General features: G+C 38.7%; 2 protein-coding genes across 2 annotated transcripts; one reads left to right on the forward strand and one right to left on the reverse strand.

Annotated features, from left to right (window-relative positions):
* The first annotated feature begins 7,155 nt into the window (after positions 1-7,155).
* LOC311276591 (tripartite motif-containing protein 16-like protein) lies at positions 7,156-18,445 on the forward strand. The gene is made up of 5 exons (XM_084386354.1): positions 7,156-7,240; positions 15,012-15,047; positions 15,709-15,771; positions 15,860-15,999; positions 17,574-18,445. Exons 1-5 carry the CDS (start codon positions 7,186-7,188, stop codon positions 17,982-17,984), a joined length of 705 nt encoding a protein of 234 aa, XP_084242480.1. The 5' UTR covers positions 7,156-7,185; the 3' UTR covers positions 17,985-18,445.
* A 1,619-nt stretch (positions 18,446-20,064) lies between these two features.
* akt1s1 (AKT1 substrate 1 (proline-rich)) lies at positions 20,065-25,718 on the reverse strand. Its single transcript, XM_084429960.1, has 6 exons — positions 25,513-25,718; positions 24,284-24,928; positions 23,921-24,209; positions 23,754-23,837; positions 22,617-22,786; positions 20,065-21,175 (listed from the first exon to the last, which is right to left on the reverse strand). The coding sequence occupies exons 2-6, from the start codon at positions 24,668-24,670 to the stop codon at positions 21,038-21,040; spliced, it is 1,068 nt and encodes a 355-aa protein (XP_084286086.1). The 5' UTR covers positions 24,671-24,928; positions 25,513-25,718; the 3' UTR covers positions 20,065-21,037.
* Positions 25,719-27,198: the final 1,480 nt, after the last annotated feature.

Below are 27,198 nucleotides of genomic sequence, written 5' to 3' on the forward strand. Positions count from 1 at the left end.
ACAAATTCATTTAGGCTTTAAAATAAATATTGTTTATGGGCTAATTAATGCCACAATAATTTGTTTATTTTATTGGCTACTTGTATTTTTCATTTTTGTTTTGCATTGAATACCATTGAATATTTGCATTGAATGCATTGAATATTTGCTATGCACCGCTATGCCATCCTCCCATAGAAAGACACGTTAAGAGCCACCTATTTTCTTTATAATAAAGGGTTTCTATGGAAGGAAAACGCTTAACGTATAATTAAATGCATTGCGTTCATATTCTTTATCACTGAAGCTTTTTCTTTATTATAAGGGTGTATTATTCCATTAAAAAATGACTGTTTATAAGGTGACAATCCGTTATCTTGAAGATTTTTGTATTGTATTGTATCTTCTGTTATAAAGACGAAGATTGACATTTCGTTAATTAAACAAAATAAGAACACAATGTTGTAAAAAATAAACAACTTAGGCTATGTTCTGTTAGATGTGTTTTGACTACTTTTTAATTATATCTCTAGGTAATGAAGATATAGCATATTAACAAAAATAAATCTTATTAGGCCTATATAATATATCATATTAAAAAAAACTTATATATAAAATATAAAACATCCTAGCCTATATAAAATATATTTTCAAAAAAGGGCCTCATTGATTAATTTTGCATGATTGGGGGCTTCTATATTTGCTTAAGCTTTTTGAACGTGTGATAAAGGCGCAATAGGCTGTCAATTTTATGTGGATAAAGGCATATTTTGTACATGACTACACATGTCCTTATAAGGGCAAAAAAATATGTTGTTTTAACGACATAACATCTCGTTATTACGAGAAAAAGATGTCGTTTTAACGACATAAGATCTCGTTATTACGAGAAAAGATGTCGTTAAAACGACATAAGATCTCGTTATTACGACATAAGATCTCGTTATTACGACATAAGATCTCGTTATTACGACATAATTGGGAGGAAAAAATAATATGTATGTGGCAGCAATGCGTCACCGTATTCTTCTGTTAGTCACACGTCTTCACGTGAAAGGAATTCGCTGGGCAGAGTTTCCCGAACTTGAACTTTGGAACACATCGACATATGCAAAAATGATTTGCTTGAGCTTGAGTTTCTTCTCTCCCTCATTCGCATGCGTATGAATGGAATTCAGTGGAATGAAGCGTGTAGTTTGTTCGCGCCTTAACAGGTGACCAGAGGATGGAGATCTTTACAACTCCATCTAATGCTCTTGTCTTTACCTCCTTTGTCTTGTATTCTGACCCAGTGCCATTTGGGTTTATTTTAAATGTTGATGCTGGAAATACCACTTCTCTTTGCACAATGATGCCATAAATAACTGAGCATAAGCCTGAGAAGTTTACTGGTAAAAAGTGAAGTGCGCTATGGGTTACAATGTATTCACAGTGTATATTACAGCTTCTTTATATATATATATATATATTTTAAAGAAATTAATACTTTTATTCAGCAAAGACACATTCAATTGAAATTAAAAAGACATGTATAATATTGCAAGAGATTCTGTTCTTTTGAACTTCATATTTATCCATCAGAGGTATTCCTTAAGCAGCACAACTGTTATCAACATTGATAATAAATGTTTCTTGGGCACCAAATCATCATATAAAAATAATTTCTGAAGGATCGTGTGACACTGAAGACTGGAGTAATGATGCTGAGGATTCAGCTTTACCATCACAGGAATAAAGTACACTTTAAAATATATAAAAAATATTTCACTTTATTTCCTGCTTGTACTGTATGTGTATTCACATAAATGTAGCAGTGGTAAACATAAGAAACTTCTCTCAAAAGCATGAAAAAATCCTACCAAACTTTTACTTTTGAATTATAATGTAGGTGATATGAAAGGGACTTTTTCCCCCCAGTTATATTCAGATAAAGGCAGCTCACGGCAACAGTTGGTTGAGATTAATCATCAAAGCTTGACTTTCAACAGACATGGCTCTTCTCTGAGATTTTATCCATTCTCTCATTGCTATTTCATAAGACGTTGCCAATGTGCGGCTAGTGGTTTGTTTGCTGTAAACAGAAGTGAACTTGGGGATAGAATGTTCTTGATCGACTCCCGCAGACCATATGCTCATGTCCCCTTTCTGTGGCTATCTTTGTCAGCTGTCAGTCATTCTCAGCTTGTGGGCCTGTTTGTCTTGGGTCCGTTCATGTATAACTTTGGCAGTGTGTGGTAAATCTGGATCTTACGAGGCTCAGCACAGACAACACTCTATCGTGTTCCCCTAAACCCTTGACCACACCACCCACCCATGTTCTCTGAAAGATTTTGTAGTCCCATGGAGCAGGAGAAGTCAATGACCTTAATCAATCACTGTCAGTCTCTTTGTGTCCAGGCCAAAGTCAAAGTCATGGTTAAACTCTGAAGCGAGCAAAACAGCTTGAATGAATTTTAAAGTCATTTGCAAGTAAAGGGATCTGCTGGTATGCCAAGGTCTGACATCTTTGTGCTTACTGGCCACTGTAAACAGCCCTGGTGGGCTCAAATGTACCAGGTAAACGACCAAGCAGGAGACCTTCATTTGTTTTCCCGGCTTTAACTGTTAAACCAATGAGAAGTAAAACATTGTACATTTGACTTTACAAATCTCAAGCGTTTAGCCCTCTCTAAATGTTTGGTATTAGGTAACTTGTGAATTTCTCTACAAATAGATCATTCAGTGAAGAACTATCATCACAGCCCTGATGAATGTGTGGATACCAAGAAGCACATGCTTGAAACTGAGACAGAACAGTAGTGTGTGTGGCGTCATAAGGGCATTTCTCTCTGGCTCACTCTTTCGCTCTCCGCCTGCCACTATTTGAACACACAGAGAAAGACACAAAAAGCCCAAAAAGAGAATAACAAACACAATTTGACATGCTAGTTTTAGTCAGTATTGCATTTAGGTCACAAAATATTTGTAAGTTATTCAGACTGAAATGTTGTTGTTGTTTATTCAGGGAATAAACATTTTGTTAATTTTTTCCCAGGAGAAATGTATCATGGTATGCGACTTGCTCAACTTTTGCTAATATAAAGTCTGATTCTGAACTCAATCCCACTTGAAATATGTCCACAAGAAGGACTGGCATATGAGAATAGAGCACATAAACATGGCAGGAAAAGGAAACAGAAACCTCTGTTTAGAAGAGGCCTCTGTCAGTGGACAGTCATAAATCTCACATCCTGTCACTGTCTGATCAGCTGTCGCCATGACTACCCATTACTCAGAGCGCCAGGGATGCTACTGTGATTTTAAGTATTCTGAGCTTGTGTTTACTGCAAAAGTTTAGTGAGGTCTCATCTCACGGTTTTGATTTTGCTATTGACACATTAACGTGATTATATATATATATATATATATATAAAGGTGACATTTAATCTGTGTATTTTACTTTATATTATATTATTTTAAATTATATTATATTAATCACAAATGGAATATTAAATGATATAAAATATTATAGTAATATATTCATAACTACTGAATAATATGTAATCATATATTTTGTATATATATATTTTTTATATTGTATATAACAATACACACACCTATATAATATGATATATCATATCATACTTAATATTGCATTTGTGCTACTATTTTTATTAGTTCTGTTATTATTGTTGTTAATTTATCTGTTCTGCTTAAACCACAAGTGTGTGTGTGTATATATATATATATATATATATATATATATATATATAATTGTCACACCTATTCAGTTGTGTTTGTTTTTAGTTTCGTTTCATAGACTTTTACTTTGTTTTCATTCATCACGTGTTCCTTTGTTTGAATTTCCCGCCACTCATCAGTTTCCATGGACACTATTCTTCACAGCTGTTTGTCATTTAGTTCATCACCATGTGTATTTAAGTTCCTCTCCTTCAGCCTGTGTGTGTTGGTTGATATTTATGTTTGCATTTGTTTAAAATTTTGTTTTGAATTTGTTTAAACACTCTGTATTTTACCAGAGTTTACATTATTAAGGACTTTTTATATTCGGCCCTGTGGAATCGTCTCCATCTTGTGACAGATCGACCAACCCAAAAGATTTCGCTGAAAACGTGTCGTCTTGTAGTGATGGGAAGTCCGTCTCTTTTCAAAGATTCGGCTCTTACGGCTCCCAAATGGCTCTTCATTTAGTATTACTCTGACTTCTATTTTAGCCTAATTTAGCAATTGTGAATGATTTTTATGTTGGTAAGCAATTTTTTTTTTATTCAGTGTTTTCATAAAAGCCTTTTTTATATATGTTTTTATATATATAAAAAAAAAAAAACAGTTCCTATTTAACATTTCAATAAAACTTCAATATCAGATGCCTCAGCTTGGATGGGCTGATGCGATTTCTCCTCTCTGTGACTATTTGTCCTGTTTTTGAGAAGTCTCCAATATCACTGAAGTGCAGCCAGATGCTGCTGCTTTTTCGGTTTTCGCTCAGTTCTTCACTTTCTCCCAACGCGGTTGCATTTATATCCGGCTCCCCTGCCTCTCTCTGTCGCTCTATGTACCTGGCTTGTACCACTATACTCGCTATGTTCGGAGCGTGTGTCCCCCTTCCTTCTTTCACATAATGGTATGATCCTAGTCTATCCTCCCATGTGATTGGCCACATGGTGTGCCCATCCAAAAAAAGTTGCGCCCCTGCCTGCGTCTGAAGATTCGGCTCTCCCCGAATGGGAGTCGGCTCTTCTCGTTTGGTACAAAGAACTGGCTCTTAGTGCCGACTCGTTCGAGAAAGACACATCACTGTCGTCTTGCCATCACCAGCCCCTTCGACGACAAGACCCTGAAGTCTTTGTTCTGGATCTGGGCTAACTACCTCTATACCATAGACCCCCCAGACACCTCTGGAATAAACTGGAGGGATGTCATCATCTGGTTTCTGGAGAGTGTCTACCCCCTGTCCAGAACACATCTGGATCCAGAGCCTGTTTCACCACCTGTGGCCATGGAGGAATCGTGAGCCCCCCTTAGACAGAGCTACCACCCGCTGCGATGCGTCAGCCAGAGCCCGATGATAAGTGGACAATGTTGACCCTCGCAAGAAAGAGGACCCTCCATCTGCTCAGCCAGTCCTCCAGCCCCGGCTCTGCTGGAAGTTTGCAGCCCTTCACCATGCATCTGTAAGGCAAAGCTGTGACGTCAAGCCTCAGGTCGAACAAACTCCATCAGTGCCTGAGCGAGAAGATTCTATGGGTCCACCCTCGGCCTTTCGACTCCACTGGGTTCCCTCGTCCCATCAGCTCCCCCTTGGTCAGTCGTCACCCCACCTCTGCCACGGACTTGCGGATCTTCCACTTCGCTCCTTTCCTCCAGCCCTATGGCTGCAGCGGGCTCCTGCTTCCCTTCGGGTATGCTTCAGTCCTCCATCACACCGGCATCGCCTCAGTCCTCGGGTAATCTGGCTCCACCTCAGATGCTCGTTGCCTATGCCAGTGATGCCGCTCTGCTCCATCGGCTCTCCTTCTGCGCCCTGTGATCCATCGGCTTTGCCTCCGGTCTTCCCCCAGTTGACGTCAGTCTCTACTCCACTTTGGCTCTTCCCTCCCTCGACTCCGCCGTGGGCTGTTGTGTCTCTAGGCTCTGGGTCTGTGCCATCGGATGTCCACCATCGCTGCCGGGGTCTCATCGCCGTCCTTCCATCACCATCCCTTCACCTCCTCCTCGTCCACCACGAGGTTGAGCCTTCCAGGATGGGGTGTTCTGTCGTGCTTATTCAGTTGCGTTTGTTCTTGGTTTCGCTTTCGTGAACTTTTAGTTTGTTTTCATTCATCACGTGTTCCTTTGTTTGAATTTCACACCACTAACCAGTTTCCATGGACACTAATCTTCACAGCTGTTTGTCATTTTAGTTCATGTGTATTTAATTCCTCTCCTTCACTTTGTTGGTCTGTTTGCGTTTAACGCACACCAGTTTACTATAATAATAATAAAAGACTTTTCGTATTGGAAACTGGAATCTTTATCTTGTGACAATATCTTTTGATAATAGTTACTTCTGATTTATGCAGAACAGACAAACATTGTGCTGGTTAACCTACATTGTCATTCCACCGACGCTATTTCGGTGGGAGGTATGGTTAGGGTGTCTCTTAAAGTGTCTTATACATTCACAAACCCACACAATGTACTGTGTTTTAGCTAAACATAGCTTACAGTTGCCACCTATTAAAATTCCACCGACTAACTTGCAGGTCTTCAAAGTGGAAGGGAAGCCGTTTTTTATTACCATGTTAAAGAGAACCGAGGTGCTAAGAGTGAAAAGAATGAGAGAGGAGGAATACACCTGTCTCATTTATCAGGAATGAAGATGGGCTAGATACTTACATAATCGACAGTCTGCTTTCAAGCATTAAAGTCGAAGATGAAGAAATGTCTCATTACGAAGCGATAATGTGCTGTAATACGGTTCAGTGGATCCACCTTAGATTAGTACATATTTGTTTTTTACGATCCTTTTGTTCCATTAAGGATATTATCGTTTTTGGTGGCCTTATATGAGGTGTGACAAGTTCTGCAGCCAAGTGTCAGCAATATCACTAAATCATTTATTTCAAACCGCATTGCTTTGAGGTGGTTTAAAGGTAAGATTAGTCTAAATCTTCGGCTTTTTATGACACCCTCCAGGTCCATTTGCAAGTCCAAAATCTCAGTATTGGCAAAGTTGCTGTGGATACATAACATTTCCCACAACATTTCGGGTTGCGTGTGAAGATGTCCTTCAGGCGTGACAGTAATGTGAGTGCAATGTCAGACGCCCTGCTGAATGCTGCGGTCAGAAAACCTTTTCTTTTCTTCTTTTTGTATAAACAAAAAAAAAGTAAACACTTTTTGCACAAAACACTTTCAGTGAAAGAAACTAAAATAACCTGCTATTTTCTTGAAACTTTTGCACTCTGCACTTTTTTTTCTGCTTCATATTCACAACTGTGTGTATGTGTGCGGTACTATATCCTTATATTGGCTCATTTCATGGTACACATGAACTACACATGGTTTAAGTGACAGGATCAACCTGGTGTTCACGACCTCGGCCACCTACAGACCCCCTCCCCATAGGCAGTGTCTTTTCCTCCCCCCTTTTTTCAGAGTGAATAAGAAGGGAACCCAGAGACTGAGAGACTCTGAGTCAAAAGACGCTCATCCACCCCTGCAATGCCCAGTAGTACCCCAAGCACCAACGGAATCATGCCTGAAGCAAAGAAATCAGGTAAGGACTGCTCTCATTGCCTCACCTATATCAATGTACTATTTTCCAAACAGGCTCACCTGTCTGCCAGGACACCTTGTTGTCACTTTCTGCCTCAATTAAGCTAAGAACTGTAACTTGCTACAAATGCACAATTGGATGTTGCTTGATATTTTTAATAATCTGGCACTCTAGAAGTAAATAAGTAAAACTTGTGCTTTAAATAAGTGAGAACAGAAGAAAATTAAGTTGCCTGAGGAAAAGCCCTAGTAAACAGTCTATATTTGTGGTTATGGTATAATTATATTTAGTTTGATAATTTTTTTTATTTTTTACGTTATTTAATTTATAAATATTTGTATTTATATATAATATAATATAATATAATATAATATAATATAATATAATATAATATAATATATATTATTGTGGTATATCACACAATTTAAAACATAAAATAACCTAACTGACAGGTATGATTGGAACAGAAGGGGAAAATTGTGTGTGTGCCTTAACCATTTTTGTGGACAACTTTGTAGTAAGCTAAATCTGACAACCTCCGTTTAGGGACGTCCTCATTTGTGTGTGTGTGACCGTAGTCTGAAATGTAAAGATAATAATTTATCTCAGACTATGGAATGCACCTGCATGCAAACACACATCATTCTAGACACTTCAAACCGAGTTTACATGCCTAGGACCTGCAGTATTTACAGCTCTGGTGACAGTACCCAAACTAAAAGTGTCACCACAATGCTGACTTGATGGAAGGTTATTCTGACAGTTTGTGTGAGTTGCATATACTCTGAGAAAGCCGAGATCATAGGTACACAAGAAAGACTAACGGTCGACAGCATGAGGAGAGGGCACCTTGGACATTATTGTCATACTGTTACTCTCCAGGCTCTTGTGCACAGCTTAACATCTCACAGTAAAATAATAATAGTCTTTACAGAGACAAAGAGTTTAGCAGCTGCTCTACTCAATCTTTCCACAACAAATTATAATAAGAGGAAAGATGCTCATACAAGACCACTCTCTCTCGGCCCCGCATATATTTTAAGATAAGCATGTTGTTAAAAATCCTCTAGACTCAAGCAGTCTTATCACTTACATACTATTTAAAGTGCTTTAAAGATGTCAAATGTGACATGTACACATAAACGAGGCTTTTACTCAGCATTTACAAATACTGTAAAGGTATACTGTGTATGCCCAACACTGTAAGTAAATAATTGCATCATAGGCTATATGTACAAAAGTAACCCGATCTGCATTCATCAGATGAATCTTCTTCAAAGTGTTAATATAGTTGCACGGTACCTCTTTCACCCTTCTACTTTAACACGTCGTCCTCATCTGTCATCTCAACAACTCTATCTCTTTCTCTTCCATCTTGCTCTTAATTTCATTTCAATTTTAGTTTGATTAAAATGTCTTGCTCATTTTAATTTGTAATATTTATATTGTATTAAAATGTAAAAATCTTATTCATCATTTTCAATTAAAACAATATAAAATAAGTAAACATGTCAAATTAAATATAATATAATATAATTTTTAGTATTGCCTTTCACCTTGTTAACACCTTATTAAAAGTTGAAAAGAGGCTTCCACTGATTTCTTAGGAACTTCTCAATGATGACATGCCGCCTTCTTGATCACAGGCGTAATGAAGTGTAAAACCCTCCACAGTAACTCATCTCCACCGCTCTACTGTCCTTGTATGCCTTCTGTGATTTAGCCAAGTTGGGTCTGACTTACTGGGCATGGCAATATTCGGCAAGATTAGTCACCACAAGCTCATGAGACACCATGAGCGTGTAATTCTCTGGAATCTAAGTCAGCATGGAAACCACCTCAATCAATGTTAAGAGAGATCTGATCTAACCAATACCCGAGAACGTCTCTTACCCAAGCGGGTAGAATGTCTTTCTCAGGACTGTAATGTGTCACACCTCCAAAATCTCCCTTTACAGACATTAATCCCTCTATTTGTGCATCTGTCTGTTCATGTTATTTTCCATCGGGCCTGTTTCAAGTAAGCAATCAACAGAAGGCCGACACTCAGCATGTGGTTTTCAACACTCGGGGGGCCACAAGATCATATCCATCGCCTTCCCTCTCAAATCATCATGCATAGCATCTCCTTGATCCATCCATCAAATATGAACCATCCCAGCATGCCCATAGTGGCTGGGTGCATGGAAGGGGTTGGCAAGACACGCTACGGACGTGTCCAACACAAACAACTCGCTTTCTGCACTGTCATCACCAACAAAAGACACCAAAGCCTAGCAAAGACCCTGAGGTCGACAACATAGCTGCTGATGCTAAGAAGAGGTGAAGCTCAAACTTACTCAACAGTAGAAGGTTGTTCCAGTTTATATGATGCCAGTTTTATTGTAAAGATTTAATAAAAGGACAAGGTTTCATGTAGTTTATAAATTATGTTGAAACTATAACATGGATGATATAGCAGGTTTTACCGTGATGCCATGCTCATGGTGTCCACAAGTGTGAATGACACAACCTTATCAATCTTCACTACTCTTACTACATGTTTGTAATTTCCTGTAATGCAAAGAAAAAAATCTTATTTTCCAGTTTTACAAAAAAATTGTGATTTTTCAAGTAAATGTATTATATTTTAAGAATATATATAAGTAGGCCTATATATAATACATTTACTTTAGAAGCACTATTTTTGTAAGACTGTTTAAGCTTTTTTTTTCACTATAGGCTACTGTCAAAAAGCAGCGTCCGTCGGATGAGACGTTAAACCGAAGTCTTCTCTGTGCTTTCACACTGGCAGTTTAGTTCGGAACGGGGCACGGTTTGCATGAAAAATCGCTAATGTGAACGCTGTCATGTGGACCCCGGTGCGCACTGGGGCACCGAACCCGAGACTACCTGGAAGAGGTGGTCTGAGGTCGGTTGCACTCGAACCGTGCCGCGGTTCGCGTGAATGTGAAAGCAACACGGACTCGGGTGCGCACTTGTTCTGAAAGTAAAGTAGCCTAACCCTGCGCATGCGTTTTAGCTGATTATGATGTATTTAATTAAATAAAACACAAGGGGTGATAGTGTTGATGATTTACCTTGGATACGAGCGAGAGTGAGCCTACAGTGTATTTGCGCATAGTATGGAATCAGGGCAACAAATTCCCAAATTCTCCTCAAAAGAGTCCGTTTGCAAGCAGCAGAAACCTTATGCGACACACACACACACACACACACACACACACACACACACACACACACACAAACATTGGCTTCATCACTCTGTCTCCTCTCCACCAGTAAGCTGGTGTGTGGTGAGCGTTCTGGCGCAATATGGCTGCCGTCCATCATCCAGGTGGATGCTGCACATTGGTGGTGGTTGAGGAGATTCCCCCCTTCCATATATGCTAAAGCACTCTGAATATCAATAAAAGCGCAATATATAGCCTACGTAACAAATTTATATAATTAGATATTGATTTTGCATATTTTACCCACATTTTGAATTAAGCATTGCATTCTGACGTAGGAAGTGGATCTTATCATCATAATATTAGCCTACCGCCCCCACTCATTTGGTTTTCGCAAGCGACAACATTGTAACCAGATATAACGCAATGGCAAAAGTTCGAGCAAAGCATGCAAATTGTTCTGTTGGCTGCACAGATGAGCACAGAACACATTTGACCAAAACATTTAACAGCTGTCTTATAAAGACCTCAGGGAACTGTGTCAACTCATGTAAAAGTTGAACATGACAGTACATTAAGTCAACGAGATGAATCAATTTAACTCCACTACAACTACATAAATTTGGCTATACACAAACCATTCAGAAACGTCCACAGGGCTGTTTCATAAAAGACGCTAAGAAAAGCGAGGATTAACTCCAACACCTGATTTGAATGAACATAAATAAATTTGGGCTAAAGCGGTTTCATAAAAGGGAATTGATATATGTGTGTGTGTATGTATGTATTTTTATGATAGCAATAACTGTAAAGGGACTATTGTAATGGGGCAAATCAAATGTAGGCTAATATACTGTTGGCCAATTACTAAGCTCAGATTAATCTTACTGGTTAAAATTTTGTATGTGCACATACTAAATTTTAACAAAAGCATGCTTTTGTAATTATTTATTTAATTTTGTGATTTTAACTTCTTTATAAAGCTTTTGTTAAAGATTGTAATGTTCTAATGTTCTTCTAATAACCATAAAAATGTACTACAGCTGCCAAACAAAACCAGAGAGGAATGTATTCATAAATCTTTAAAACAATCTAATTAAAACATGAGCACAAAAAATTTAACCAGTAAGGAAAGAACACCTGTAGGATGTATATGTATATGTATATGTATATGTATATGTATATGTATAAATGATAAATGATACAAGACTTACAAACGTGTTAAATTATATTGTATAATATCAATTGTCTATGGGAAAAAAAAATATTTATTTATTTATTTATTTATTTATTTATTTATTCATGTCTAAGTCAAATAATGGTATGAGAGTGTCAGTGGCAATATCATTGTGTTCCTGGTTGTCAGTGTTAGAGGAACGGTGTAACAACTCAGGCTTAGCCTGACAGTTAGCCTGCCCTGGACCAGGTTAGTTTCCCAACATAATTTGCCAGAGTAACTGAGTTTGAACTATTTTAAGTTTGCTTTATGAAACAGAATCCAACGACAATAAGTCTGACTAACCAAAATAAGCCTGGCTTGTATTCTAATCTTGTTTTATGGAACAGCCCTCAGGTTAGTTCCCCAGCATAAGTTGCCATATAACAACTTACTAATAACAATAACAAAACATGTGAATCTCACTCATCCAAAATCTTAGAAATAACCAGTAGCGGAGTGCAGCCTTACGGAGAGTTTCCGGAAGAGACTGCAACTTTTAGACGCACCAGAGGGCTGTTCCACAAAACAAGATTAGAATACAAGCCAGGCTTATTTTGGTTAGTCAGACTTACTGTCAGTTGATTCTGTTTCATAAAGCAAACTTATGGAGTGTTTTTGTGTGGGAAAATTTGACAAGCTATAATAAATGATCTGGGGGGTATTTTGAGCTGAAATTTCACAGACACATTCTTGGGACACTACAGATTCATATTATACCTTGTGAAAAGGGCATAATTTGTCACCTTTAATGGAAATGACCGTAAACTTGATGTCCGGGAAGAAAATGACCTTTTCCGGGGTTTTGTTGTTTATGTCTTCTGATCTGTGCCAAACCTTTCACAGCTGTGTGTTGATCTGGTGAAAGATGTGAATGAACGAAGCTTTCTGACCCCTCATTAGACATAAGGGATTTTGAAACAAGGTTGTCCCCCAGACCCCCTTAATGTACCTCTTGTTTACATAATTTTTCCACTCATGGTCGTTCTCCACCGAGTTACCACTCACAAAACACCAGGGTTGAATCTCACACCAGGGAGAAAACCCTAACTTGAAGAGCTGTCAGTGCGTCTTTAAATTGCGTGAACAGAGATTCACCGAGATCTTTCTGACTTGTTTTATTTTGGAGCTCTGCTTCATGACCATGGTTATAGTATAGTATGCTGGCTGTTCTGCTCGACCCCTCCCTCTTGTTCTTTCTGAGTCCCTCCATACCAGCCCCTATAAGGGAGAGGTCCCGAAGAGAGGGTGAAACAGGCTGTGACTGATGGAGTGAACTGTCAGCAGCAGTTGCTTATCTCTTGCCTTGATCCCTTTCAACCTCTGTTCCCTTCATTGCTCTACCATCCATTCCTCTATAACTGCCTCTTTAAGCCCAAAGTCATTGATGGAATTTATATGTGCACCTGGATTATTTCTAAGTTTCATTTCATGTGCTTAACATTAATAAGGATTAATGACTGCACCGCCATTTTTCATTATCCTCCATTTGTTCAAGCTTGTATCTCATAATTACTTGATGGCCTCAAGGGCCTGCTTGTGCATACAGCATGTTTGTCTTTGAGATGTATAACAATGATAATGTTGGCGATGATGGTGATTACTGAAATGATCTGTTTTCAGTGATTGTCAGCAAGATCACAAACAGTGGTGGGGGTCTTGAACAGGTGTACGGAAGTCCATGTCCTGTATGCATTGGTACACAGCTGACCCGATCATTTAGGGCTGCACGCTGTCACGAAGATCCATTATAGTGATGCCAGTCACCTCTGATGGTGATATCTGATGGTATCTGGTTTCGCTGAAAGTGAGACAAAAATTCTGCAAGGTGTCACTTTCAGACCTTTTTTTTTATCAGCCGACAGCAGAACCCTACACTGAAAATATGACATGGTTACATTTTATTTTAAGGTGTCCGTGTTACAGTGTAATTATACATTTAAATACTGAGTAATAATAATGAACTACATGTACTTACTATAGGGTTTGGTTGTAATTATATGCATATATAGTTATTATTACAGTAACTACATGTAATGTGTAACAAGGACATAGTAAAATAAAGTGTTAAAGTGTTAGTCTTTTGATGTACCGATATCTAAAAAATAAAGCATTCAAATATTTTAAAACATAAAAAAATATCTAAAATAAAATGGCTAAAAATATACCTTAAAATAAGATTCATTTATTTGAGAAGCAACACTGCAAACTGCATTCATATTTTAGTCAAAATCCAAGTGTATAGACTTTTTCACTAGTTTTGAAAAATTTTATACTTAAAAATGTATGTCAATGCAGTAAAACAAAGCACATTTGTATTTTGCCCAAATATTTTTTTTTTGTGGTAAAAGTGCAATTCTATAAAGATACATTCTCTGAAAACATAATACGCAGCCTTGCTTATTAAGTAAATTGATCTTCTCTTAAGAATTTGTAGATATTTAACTGAGGTCAGCGCTCTGACATACAACGCAACTGCGACTCCGCAGACCCGAGTTTGATTGCCAGCTCAAGGTCCTTTGCTGAACATGTGCCTCTTGCTCCACTATGTGGTTTCCTCTTTAATCTCTACTCTGTTCAGTCCAATGAAGCCATAAAAAGCCTAAATATAACCATATATATAGCCATGTAACTTTTTTTTAAAAAAGAGAGAGAGAGAATTGCAACTTGCAGGCCTCAAACCAGCAACCTTTCTGTTTTAACCACTACCACGCTCTTTTTCAGGACACTATGTGGAAGTCTAGTTGTACATTTCATTGTTACAGTGACCTTCTGGCCCTCTGGCACTTAACACTTAAACTGACAAACAAGTTGACCTAATACACTTAATGCCACTGAGCATTATGATAACCGAAGGGAGGGAGCAACTGATGTTAATGTCCACATTAACAAAAGAAGGCAAAAAATTTATGAGCCAGAAGACCTCAAATGGTTTTCTGAGAAGGTGCTTGTGAAAATCAACAATAGAGAGAAAAGTGTTAAACCCGCAAGCCCACTGCTGGACATAAACATGCCAACGCCACTAACACCATAGAAATGAAGTATTCTTAGAAACTGCTGTCAGAGCCTATGATGTGTGTCCATGGTGAATGTAAGTTTAGGTCTAGCATGCTTCTTAGATGTAACCTAAACCCTGACAGGCATGGGTAAACTATATGATTCAATGCTAACAACAGTGGGGGAAGATGAATGGCATACCATAGGCTGATAAATTGCACACAAGAGGTAAGGAAGGGGGATCAGAAAAGCAATGGATAGAAATGGAAGACTCTAGAAAATGCTTGTGTAGCGTCAGTGTAATGCTAAAACTGCCTATTGCTTCATTTAAAGTGGTTTGAGGTTAACCCCTGATGCTAATTGATGTCAATTTTCACTCCTACAGGAGGAAAAGGATCAAAAGCAGAAGCAAATCCTGCAGGTACTTGTGAACCATGCAATCCTACATTACTGTACTGTACTGTTTACTGTTAACTTCCATCACTTCATAAGAGCGCCCCCTATAGACCTTATTCAGAGTGGCGCCATGACAGGAATGAAAGGGAGACTGAGTGTGAGGGATAGACTCACAGGGTTTTTAATGGCATCTGCTGTAAAAATCTGTGTGACGCTCCTATCACTTATAATTTTCCACAGCACAAGTTGTTGGATCTTTTTTTTTTTTTTTGTCTAATGAAATTTCTTAAATATATTTTTGCAGTGCATGATTAGATTAGTTAGATTTCATGAGTGCTCACTAAAAACCATCTCACAAACAGATTGTTATTTCAGGTCTTTTAAAGTTTGGAGAACATTGTTTTCTTATAGTATAACAGATCTGGACACTCAGATCAAAATAGCATGTAAATCTGACAATATGATTTGCATATGTGATCATTACCGTGACATTTTCAAGGTGAGTTCTGCACAGCTGCTGTCTTTACACCTCTCTGTCTTAATTGTGTTAATGGGAGTGGATCATAATACAATGGAGATCACCTGAAGCCTGAGCCTCCATTAGACAGCTGACATTTAAGTAGGATTGTGCAGTCGTGGTAAATATTATAATGACCTCTTGCTCTTTCTTCTCCCTTCCATCACAGCAAAGGCACCACCGTATGAGCCCAACATCACCGAACCCAATACTAGAGCTGAGCTGATGAAGTGTACGCATCGGCATGGGACAGTCCTTTTATATATTCTTTATAGTACGTTTATAGCCGCTTGTCCTCTGAAATGTTATTTCCCTCTCAGATTGGATAAATCTTTCTCTGGATGACAGAACTTCTCAGAAAATGTTGTGGCTCTCAGAAGGTGGGACCAAAGTGTCACGTATGTCAGAGGAAGTGTGTCCTGTTCTGGACAGACCAGAGAGATATGAACATTCACCACAGGTATGTAAGTCAGTCTCCTCTATCTGTCTCTATGTTTTGTTGTTGTTGTTGTTGTTCAGATCTGTAGTATAATATAAAAATCAATTTTCTATCCACTCATGTAACTCTTTCTTTTAGTACTGTCTTTTTTATTTATGCTTTAAAAGGGCTTTGGTCACACAAAAATGTACATTTTGTCATCATTTAAGCCTCATGTCTTTCCAAACCTTTCATTCATCTTCAGAACAAAATGAACGTTCTCCCATTTTTTTTGTCCATCCATTACATAGTCAAAATGGTCAAGCTTCACATAGTACAGAAAGACATTGTAAAAGTAATTTATATGAATTTAGTGGTTTAATCCATTTCTTCTGAAGAGACACGATGTACACGATATATATACAATATGATTTGATCAGATTTAACTGAAGTGCTTATTTACATATAAACACTGATTAACGAAAAAACATGACTTAAAGTCATAATTATGACATAAAAGTTGAAATTATGAGATACTAAGTCATGATTATGAGAAAACTAGTCAGAATTATGACATATGAAATCAAAATTTACATTTTTTGTAAGAATTGTGACTGTCTCATAATGTTTTATGTTATAATTATTCTTTTTATTTCATAATTTTCATTTATTACTGAAATGCTATTTAAACTTTATTATTATTATTATCATTATTATTCTGAGACTAAAGTTTTCAACTCTTACTCCTCCTTGGGCTTTCAAGCTAGAACCACCAAACTCAGGCCAAACCTTCAGAGTGTTCTGACTTAGTGTGCTTCTTTTCTAACTGATCAAAACTAGGAAAAGTCCCATAGACTTTCATTCCGGGGGTCAAAACTTTTATACAAAACTCTAATAGAGTATTTAAGCTTCATCCACCAAATATCCATCACTAGCAAAAGCTAGCAACTACCTTAGGACATGCTAGTGACATGCTAAAAAATCCTAGCAACATGCTAATTCCTGCTAGCAATGTGCTAAAACATGCTAATTCGTGCTAGCAGTGTGTTAAAATACGCTATAGCAACATTAAACATTAAGCAGTAAGTCTGTCATCTATCTATCTATCTATCTATCTCTCTATGTCTGTTTTCTGTATTGCCTTCAAAACCTTCAACTTTAAGCTTTAAAATTACTTTAAACTTCAAACTACTTCAAATTGAAAACTCCAAAATCCAAGCTTTTAACACTTTTTCAAACTTTCAGGCTTTCTCAAGCCAACTTCAAAGTTTGTCTTGTTGTCAACTGTTTTTGTCATAATTATGACTTTTTCTCTCTCTCTTTTTTCATAATTACAATTTAATTCATAATTCAGTATATGTGATTGTATTGTGATTGTGAGTCTTATCTTTTCAATGAATCGGTCGATTTGCTTTACAAGACGAGTCTGAATGATCCGTTTGCAAATCAAACTGATCCAGTTCTCAAGTTCAACTCACAGTTCCACAGAAGAAAGAAAGTCATACGGGCTTGAAATGACATGAGGGTAACTAAATGATGACAGAATGTAATCTGTAAGACTGTCATGGTCAACATGCAGTAAGCATATAACTGACTTTGACAATATCCTCCTGAAGGTGCTGTGTAAGGAGGGTCTTCTGGGCAATCGTGGATACTGGGAGGTGGATTGTGAGGGCTGGGTGGTGATCGGGGCAGCGTGTGAAAGCGCAGGGAGAAAAGCTAAGGATGGCTCGTGTGGCCTGGGAGAGAATGACCTGTCATGGGGTGTTGGCTGGGCCGGATCCTGCTACCATGTCTGGCACAATGGAGAGAACACAGAATTCCAGGCTCCTCTCAGCCCCGTCATCGGCATCTACGCTGACCAGCCAGCTGGCATCATCAAGTTTTACCTTGTTGAAGAGGGAGAGAACGGCTCCAAGGAGGTCAAACTGGTTCATCGATTTACAGCCAAATTAAATGAGAAGCTCTTCCCTGGTTTCTGGGTAGGCAGGAACTCCTACTGCTGGATCCGAAAGAAGGACCAGTAAAGGGGGGAATACATGAAAAGAAGGAGAGGTTGGAAGAAAACAGGGTAAGGGTGGTGTAAGGAAAAGAAGAGGATAGCTATGCAGGAAAATGTTATTGGTAGGGAGTAAGAAGCAAAAAAAAAGGTCTCTAACTACAATAACGAAATAAAACTGTAAATGGAGATTTGCATTCTAAACCTGAATCTGCCTTTGTTACAAACCATTAGGTTGGTTAAAAAGTGTGCATCCTCATAATATATAATTTTAACCAGTAATTGAATTGGTGTAGCATTAATCTTTATACTAATGATTTTGAATAGTCACTGTTTTCATTTTATATTTCATGTGATGACAAATGCAGATTCTGTAGTGAATATTTATTTCCGTGCTCTAATAAACCAGTTCAAAATCATACTAATTTGTGTTTTATATGAGGGGTGTGTTGTTTTTATTGCTGACATGTCATTAAAACCAGGTACTGCCATTCAAACGTTTTTTTTTTTTGCTAGAAAAACAAACAAAAAATTCTATGTATGTGTTCTTATGGTACCATGCACCAGCCAGAGTAATTTACGCATTTATGTCTAACATTTTGTTTTACATTTGTTAAAGAAACTGTCAAGCAACTACCATTGAGATGAATGGGACTGACATTTGAAGTGGTAATGGGACTGCCTAAATTTATCAAAAGCCTAAATTGAATCTGTTCATTCGTCATATAAAGCGATCGAGTCTCTGCAGAAAATGCTGGACTAAACCGCTCAATTCATATGGATTCGTTTTAAGATCTCTTTATTAACTTTTTTAAGTGTCAATGTGGTAGTTGTGTAGCTGTCAATACAGGGACAGAAATCTCTCAAGATTTCGTCAAAAAGATCTTCATTTGTGTTCCGAAGATGAACGAAAGTCTTATGGGTTTGGAACAGCATGACGGTGAGTAATTAATGAACTTTAAAAAAAAAGAAAAGTGAATTGTCCCTTTAAGATGGATGGCTTTGTTGTATTAAGCCTGTTTTATACTTCTGCGTCGAACTGCCGCCGTAGCTACGTCGTAGGCTGTGTGTAGCGCGCGTACCCTTCGGCGTACCCTGACGTGCACCTCTCCAAAAATGTAACAACGCGTCAATTCTACGCGGACACAAGCGCTGTGATTGGTCTGCCAGAACCCCTCCCTCGGGGTTTCATGCTCCCCAGGTGCGCGTCAACGCGGACAACGACACAGAAGTATAAATTAAAACCAACACGTTGCCTACGGCGTATAGGCTCCGGCGTATGTCCGACGCAGAAGTATAATGAGGCCTTTAAGCCTGTTTTATGCTTCTGCGTCGAACTGCCGCCGTAGCTACGTCGTAGGCTGTGTGTAGCGCGCGTACCCTACGGCGTATCCTGACGTGCACCTCTCCAAAAATGTAACAACGCGTCAATTCTACGCGGACACAAGCGCTGTGATTGGTCTGCCAGAACCCCTCCCTCGGGGTTTCACACGCTCCCTAGGTTACGCGTCAACGCGGACAACGACACAGAAGTATAAATTAAAACCAACACGTTGCCTACGGCGTATAGGCTCCGGCGTAGGTCCGACGCAGAAGTATAATGAGGCCTTTAAGCCTGTTTTATGCTTCTGCGTCGAACTGCCGCCGTAGCTACGTCGTAGGCTGTGTGTAGCGCGCGTACCCTACGGCGTATCCTGACGTGCACCTCTCCAAAAATGTAACAACGCGTCAATTCTACGCGGACACAAGCGCTGTGATTGGTCTGCCAGAACCCCTCCCTCGGGGTTTCACACGCTCCCTAGGTTACGCGTCAACGCGGACAACGACACAGAAGTATAAATTAAAACCAACACGTTGCCTACGGCGTATAGGCTCCGGCGTAGGTCCGACGCAGAAGTATAATGAGGCCTTTAGGCTAAACTCATAAACGAACGCTAAGGATAGCTCGGAGTAACTGTGCACAACAAATATATGAAAAAGTCAACACCGCCCTCTGCTGGACACCGGAAGCATACCTTCCTCAGAGAGTATTCAGACTTCAGCTTACTCAACAACACCAAAACAAAAACTGAACTTTTAGAGGAAAATAAGACAAAAAAGGCAACAGGTTTCGACAACAAATAACTTTTATTCAAAACGGATTTACTTAACCATTGAACAGATGTGAAATGTTTAAGATGAACACAGCTGGTTGACATCTGTAGTGTTATAAACCCTCATTTTTGACATCCTTCAGTCTAGCAACATTTTTTTGAGAAGTTATCAAACTAATCAACAGTTATACAACACATATTCCTGCATTCATATCCATTATCAGCACATTAATCAGTTATAATGCAGAAACAAGTCATTTGTGGGTGAGAAATCCCAAACATTGGTGTTTTTTCAAAGCTTTGTCCTCTCATTGTCCTTTTGCTTTACAAAGCATTGATTTATAGAAAGTCTTCAGGACAGTATCGGAAATAAAAGTGAGCCCACACAGGCAGAGAATGACATCATTTGCAAGCATTCACATTAACATCTAGTCAGCTTTGGCAATCCTGCCATGGAATATACATTACTGAATTCACAGTAGTCTATATTTCCAAGAACATGTAGTGTTTGCTAATGTACAATGCTCCTCTGGTGATGGATGTGCGAGTGTCTCAGTGTGTAAATAGGCTCATATACTATCAGTAAATCCCACACTGCAGAGGACAGTTACAGGGCACGATTAGTAATGTAATGCAGTTATGACATTTGCTCTGTTAGTGTTTCTCAATGAAATGCACAAAAGTCTGCCACAACCATCATTCAAAGCCAGAAGAAACTCTTCAATTAAGACATGCTAATTAAATCCTCCTCCTCCTGCTGCAGATGTGAAGGTTTGGTAAAGGTTTTGCCACTTTCAACGCCATAGAAATACTAATGATATGCAGGAAAAGCTTCAGATTTGGCAACATCTTTGCTAAAAACATCCATCAAATCTTGTGTCTTTTAAACTCTCCAGTTCTGTTCAAATCACTTTCACACACAAACAAGCTCACGGCTCGTTCTCAAGCACGCTCAAACGCTCATACATACGCACACATTGGTCTTCTCTCAGTGCTTAAGAGAGAAGTCGCCCGTGTTAAGGCGAGGTCGCGGCAGTGCTCCAAACATCTCCGTTCCATCTGTCGCCCCTGGAACCAGCAGGGCTTTCATACTGGCAGCTATGTGGTCCAGATCGGCACAGCCCACCTAAAATAAAAGAGTCCTTTTAATCAAGCTGAACACAAATGTAAAAGTAATTATATATGACAAAAATATAAGAAGTGTAATAAACATTTTCTACAAAAGAAACCAAATATCTACGTGGATTTTATCACAATGTCAGCAAGGGTGGTAGTCAGAAAGGACCTGGCAACAAAACATTGTAACCATAACTAGGTCAATAATACAGTACAATAATATTGCACCCGTTTATGTTTAGTACATAGATTCAGCCCCCAAAATGTATTTAAATACAGCTTTAGTGAAAATTTTCCAGAGGGAAAATAAGTTTTCTGGCCGTTTTTTTTTTTTTTAAGGTAAAATTATCATAATACTACATAATAATATCCCTTCACCCCAAATGGGAAGTTGTCTAAATAAAATGGAGCCCAATAAGTGACTGATTTGTGACACTAAATAAAATGTTAGCATGTGGCAAAGCTAATGAGTCAATACAAAAATTTGTGGCACTGAAAATATTGGTTTACTATTGAAACAAACAAAACTATACTTATACTACCATTCAAAAGTTTAGGTCAGATAAAAATAAAATAAAATAAAAAAAGGCAAGGAAGGCATTCAATTTATCAATAGTAACAGTAAATACTTTTACATAGATAAATCTTTTGTAACATTCAAATAAATGCTCTTTCCAGAAAAATTTAAATGAAAAATCTCGCGTATGCGTCGTGGCACTTGCGTGAACTCACGTCAGAGGCCCACACGCCTTATTTTTTGGGGTTTTTGCACACAAAAAGTATTCTCGTCGCTTGATAAACTTAAGGTTGAGCCACTGTAGTCACTTGGACTATTTTAAACATTGTCTTTACTAACTTTCTGGGCTGGCAGATGCAATTACCAAGAAGCCTTTGAAGGAGTGAGCCAGCTCTCAGAGTTCATCAAAAATACCTTAATTTATGTTCCCAAGATGAACGAAAGTCTTACAGGGTTGGAACAACATGAGGGTGAGTAATTGCTGACAGAATTGTCATTTTTGGGTGAACTAACCCTTTAAGCAGCGCAACATTCATATAAAACATATTAAAATAGAAGTTATTTTAAATTCTAATAATATTTCACAATATTACTGTTTTCACTGTATCCTTGATTAAATAAATGCAGTTTTGATACACATTTCTTTCAAAAACATTAAAGGAATCTTACCAATCCCCAACCTTTGAAAGGTAGTGTATATTGGCAATAAACATTTCCTTCATCATTTTCCATTTTATATGAAATTGTTAAAAAATGGTGCATTGCATATTGGCCAAACGAGTTATCTAAGTTGGTGGCATAATTTTGCTACCTACAATTTAACACATATTTTGTACTAAAAGTGCATACATCATCTGCAAACAAATAAATAAAAAAAAGCTGTAGAAGAAGGGTATGTAGATGAGGGCATGTATGAAGCGGGTGTGTAACTGACCCGTTCTCCACTATGGGAGTCACCCTGATGGGCATGGTTGTTCCTGTAGCCCCACACAGGTACAGACACGGGCAGGGAACGAGCCATTGCCATGGGGTTAGACGAGCGAGATGCCAGGTGACCCATTGCCAAGCCACGGGGAGGGGGAGGGGCTTCTTCACTCAGAGAGCCTGACAGCAATAAAAACAGATATAAATGCATGAACAGCAATAAAAACACATTTATGTTCCAGTGTCAGACACAACTCAGATAATGATCTCTTTGAACAGCACTTAAAACATGGACAATCATTATATTTACTCACAGTTTCTCACACAGGGTTTCCATACTTTCCAATCGCATACATTACCAATCGCTTGTGATCACAGAATAAGGATTTTAAACTATGAATACATGTTATATTGGTAACATAGCCGGTTTTAGAGATTATAAGTCTCCTATGCTCAAGACTGTTCTTTGATCAAAAATACAGTAAAAACAGTAATATTGTGAAATATTACAATTTAAAATAAGTGTTTTCTATTTTAATATATTTTAAAAAGTCATTTATTCCTGTGATGGTAAAGCTGAATTTTCAGCATCTGAACTCCAGACTTCAGTCACATGATCCTTCAGAAATCATTATAAAATGCGGATTTGCTGCTTAAAAAAACTTTTCTTGTTCTTATTTAATGTTGAAACCAGTTGTGATGCTTAATATTTTTCTGTGAAAACTGTGATAAATTTGTATTCAGGATTCTTCGATGAAATTTTCTGTAACATTATAAATGTTTTATTGTCACTTTTGATTAATTTAATGTGTCCTTGCTGAATAAAAGTATTATTTTCTATTAAAAACAAAATGAGTACTGACACCAAACTTTTTAACTGTAGAGTTCCTGTATGAGCTGAAGATATTTTTGTGTATTATTTCCCCTATCTTTGCATTTAGATGACCTTCTAACACCCACTTAAAGTTAATCTTTTAAAACACCAATAATTAAATAACAAATCTATATTTAATGCTGCATATTATAATGCTGTAATGTCTAAACATGAGGAAATGTGCCATAACATGAAAGTTATTTTTGGCTTTTGTCAGAATTAGGTACATTCCCATTAAAATAATAATAATAAATAATAATAATAATAATTCACCATCAGTGCTCTCCTCCTCCCCATCAGACTCAAAGAAGGGCTCACAGTCCCGGGACAGAGAATCCTCATCCATTGAGAAGACACCTGAGGAATAGAGAGAGTTGTATTTGAATTCACAAATGACCTAAAGGAATGACAAACACCATCTCATCAACAGGTGAACTTACCTGCCGATTCATTCAGGTTACGTCTCCTTCCATCCAGATCTTCTTCCTCCTCCTCCTCCTCATCATCTTCATCATCATCATCCTCCTCCTCCTCTTCCTCTAAGTCCACAATTTCCGTTCTCTCTCTTGCCTTCTCACGTTCCTCCACCGCCGCTTTCTCCCTTTCACGCTCTCCATGCTGACCACCTGGCTGGCCAATGGCAGCAGCTGAGCTGTAGATGGACGGGTAGCTCTGAGAATAGAGCCTCATGTTGGGACTAACTGTCCCGACTCCATCTCCAGTCAAGCTCTTTGGAAAGAAGACACAGAAAGTCATGAGGTGTTGCAATCAAGGTGCACTTCTCGATGAAAGGTGCAACTCACCAGCCTGTCAGACGGCACATCCACGCCCAGTTTGGCTCCTACCTCCACTGTATTCAGGCGTTTGTGTCTCTGTGCCGTCAGTACAGTGGTGGAGTGCAGAACGGCGATGTCATCCATGTATCGCCGTGACGACTCAGCCAGTGCCCCTTGTCCCCAAACGTGATAGGCATAATCAAACTTTCTGCTTCCGGAAGTTCCGCCCCCGCCGTTATTCCTCGTTCCTTCCACTTCGATCCCGGAGGGACGGAACTTTTTATACGCGGTCAAAATAGCCAAATCACAACCGGACGTCTGGCTGTAAGCCTCAGCGGCAGCAAGCAGCGCCAGCCAGCTCTCCTTGTGATTATCAGGGATCTCGGGGTGAGAGGATTTGGTGACAGAGGCCATGATGCGTTTATGCAACAACCTATGGCTCTATTGAACGGTTTTTGGAATTCGTTGTTTTGGAATGCTGAAATGCTGGTGTGTGTGTGTGTGTGTTTATGAAATGTGTTTTTGTGGTAACAACTCTTTGGTAATGAGAACTTGGTTTAGTTGATGCTGACGGGACTGTTAGAAGAGGCACATTTGAAATGGGTGACGGTGTCTGCGAGCATGAGAGAACTAGGGGAGAGATGGAAGGACGCCACCACTTGCTGATGTTACCTAGAAAAGGAAAGATTATATGCATCAATCAAACATGCAATAAAAATATAGAATTATGCTTATTTAGGCAAAATAGACATGCATTTTTTATTTCGAATTGGCTCATCAAATGCTGTGCCACAAACCCCCCCACTCACTTTGAAGGGTACGCCTCCATTCACTCGCACGTGTAGCACACGTACTCGTCTGTTTGGGACGTTCTCGTTTAAACGAGGATCAGTCTTCGTGAAACGCAAAAAAATCATTTTCGAGGCCTGTTGTGCAGCTGCATGCAGCGGACTTGTCTGTCTCTCGCATTTTCTGGACAACATGACGTACAGCCAACCATTATTTCTGCTGCTTTCGTTTGTTTGTTTGTCACTGTAATATGTAACTGTCAAAATCTATGGCTAAAGAGCGGGGTATTTGCATTACGACATTAACTGATTTAGAGCTTGTTGATTAGTTCACTGGTAAGTGTCCAAGTGAAATACACAGACAGGCCAATGCGCTCCAGCGTTAGCAATGCAGCTAAAAATCTATTTAAACGTTTTGCATAATCAATCGGGTTGCTTCGAGGATAGAAATAAAATTAGTTGACTTACCCTCTTAATATCCTCCAGCCTCTGTCACAATCGTCCTTTACTTCCAACTTTATTCAGCCCTCTTTGTTCGGAGCCTATTACCCCTGTGCCTGCCTGTCTCTCTCTCTCTCTCTCCCCTAGACTCCAGTGCAGCGACGCGCACAGCGCTGTTTACAGTAGGAGCAGAACCGTGTTGCCAGATTGCGCATGAGAAACAAACAAATGGTCTGAAAAACATGCACAAAATAAGCGACCTATTTATTTTTACATGCGTTCTTTTCTTTGTCAATTAGCATAGAAAACTCAAAAAGTTTCTGACAATGACATTATTACATTTTTTACTCACTAGGCCTATTATGTATTATTTAAACTATTTATTTATCATTTATTCATCTTCATTTTATTACTGTATTCATAATTAAATTTTTAACGCTGTTTCTCTCTAGACTTTTCGACGGACCTTCTGGGAATAAGCCCCCCAAAACGCAATCCTCTACTTAATTTATCTGCAATCGCAAAGAACAATCCCCGGAATACTTGGGTGGACATGGCAACATTCGGAGCGAGATCATGCGTCAACACATAACGTGCAGAATGTACAAATAAATAAGAGAGCAGGTGTGACATTGAAGGAAGCTGATAATGATTTGAATGATGTATAATGATTTACCTGACTCAATGTGCAGTAATGCTTTTTGGCGCAGATTAAAGGACAACAGAGTTTAGCCTACTTATTTAAAATTCATAGTGGCACCCAGTAGGCCTATACAAAAATTAGTTAGTGTGTCATATCGCATAATCAACTTACAATTTTCATCAAAGCGAAAAAAAAAAATGATTGCAATTCTGGCATTACTCACTGACATGACTGTCTTTCTTAAAGATCATTCAGGACCTATTAGACCTTATTCAGAGCAGCGCCATGACAGGTGAGAGCGAGGCTGTGAGGGTGTTTTCTATGGAAGCAGAATAGTCTCAATTATAATTCACGCAAAAAACATGATTCACACATGCGTAGACAATTTCACATGCATGCAACCTAATTCACGTACACACAAAAAAAATTCACGTGCGTGAAAAAAATATACATTCACAAAAATCAATTCACATGCGCAAAATAAAAGTATATATTCATAAAATACATTTCACAAATGCAAAACATAATTTGTAGATATACAACTGTGTACAAAAACCTTTGAATGTTTAAAATGTACGAGTTTATCCTTGAACGTGAATGTACAAATCGTCATACACGTGTGAATCGCCTTGGATTTGTGTGTGTGTGTTTTTGAGACTTTCCTGGCAGCGAACTCCTCCTACACAGAGCAGTCGTACTCTTTAGCCAATCAGATTTAAGCTTATCAATCGACCAATCGGTATCACGTGAGGGCGGGCCTACCGGCATGTTACGTCATCAGCGTTCGACCAAGAAGAACCGGTTCGTGGCTGAGCAGAGGTAATGTATGTGCACTGCTGTTGATCGGTTCATTTCAGTGTTTACTGAAGTTAAAGTTGTTCGAGATCAGTTGAAGCAATAGTTTATGAACTATTAACTGATGTAAGCAAGTGCTGTGGTAATCAGATGTCCCATATCGTGTCAAAAATGAAGAAGAATGATAGGCCTACTTGTTTTGTTGTATTTTAGCCGCAGGTACAGACAGCTCTCTCAGCTACAACAATCACGCTAATGAGTGCAAAACAATCCTC

This window comes from Rutilus rutilus (assembly GCF_951802725.1).
Source record: "Rutilus rutilus genome assembly, chromosome: 1".
Taxonomy (NCBI): Eukaryota; Metazoa; Chordata; class Actinopteri; order Cypriniformes; family Leuciscidae; genus Rutilus; species Rutilus rutilus.

What these genes read in the sequence shown, in the direction of transcription:
- LOC311276591 (XM_084386354.1), top strand. Translation starts at nt 7,186, where the DNA reads ATGCCCAGTAGTACCCCAAGCACCAACGGAATCATGCCTGAAGCAAAG. An exon ending in AGCAGAAGCAAATCCTGCAG is followed by an intron (nt 15,048 to 15,708) that starts GTACTTGTGAAC and finishes CTTCCATCACAG; the next exon opens with CAAAGGCACCACCGTATGAG. An exon ending in TAGAGCTGAGCTGATGAAGT is followed by an intron (nt 15,772 to 15,859) that starts GTACGCATCGGC and finishes TTTCCCTCTCAG; the next exon opens with ATTGGATAAATCTTTCTCTG.
- akt1s1 (XM_084429960.1), bottom strand. Translation starts at nt 24,670, where the DNA reads ATGGCCTCTGTCACCAAATCCTCTCACCCCGAGATCCCTGATAATCAC. An exon ending in ATGTGCCGTCTGACAGGCTG is followed by an intron (nt 24,210 to 24,283) that starts GTGAGTTGCACC and finishes TTCTTTCCAAAG; the next exon opens with AGCTTGACTGGAGATGGAGT. An exon ending in TAACCTGAATGAATCGGCAG is followed by an intron (nt 23,838 to 23,920) that starts GTAAGTTCACCT and finishes TCTATTCCTCAG; the next exon opens with GTGTCTTCTCAATGGATGAG.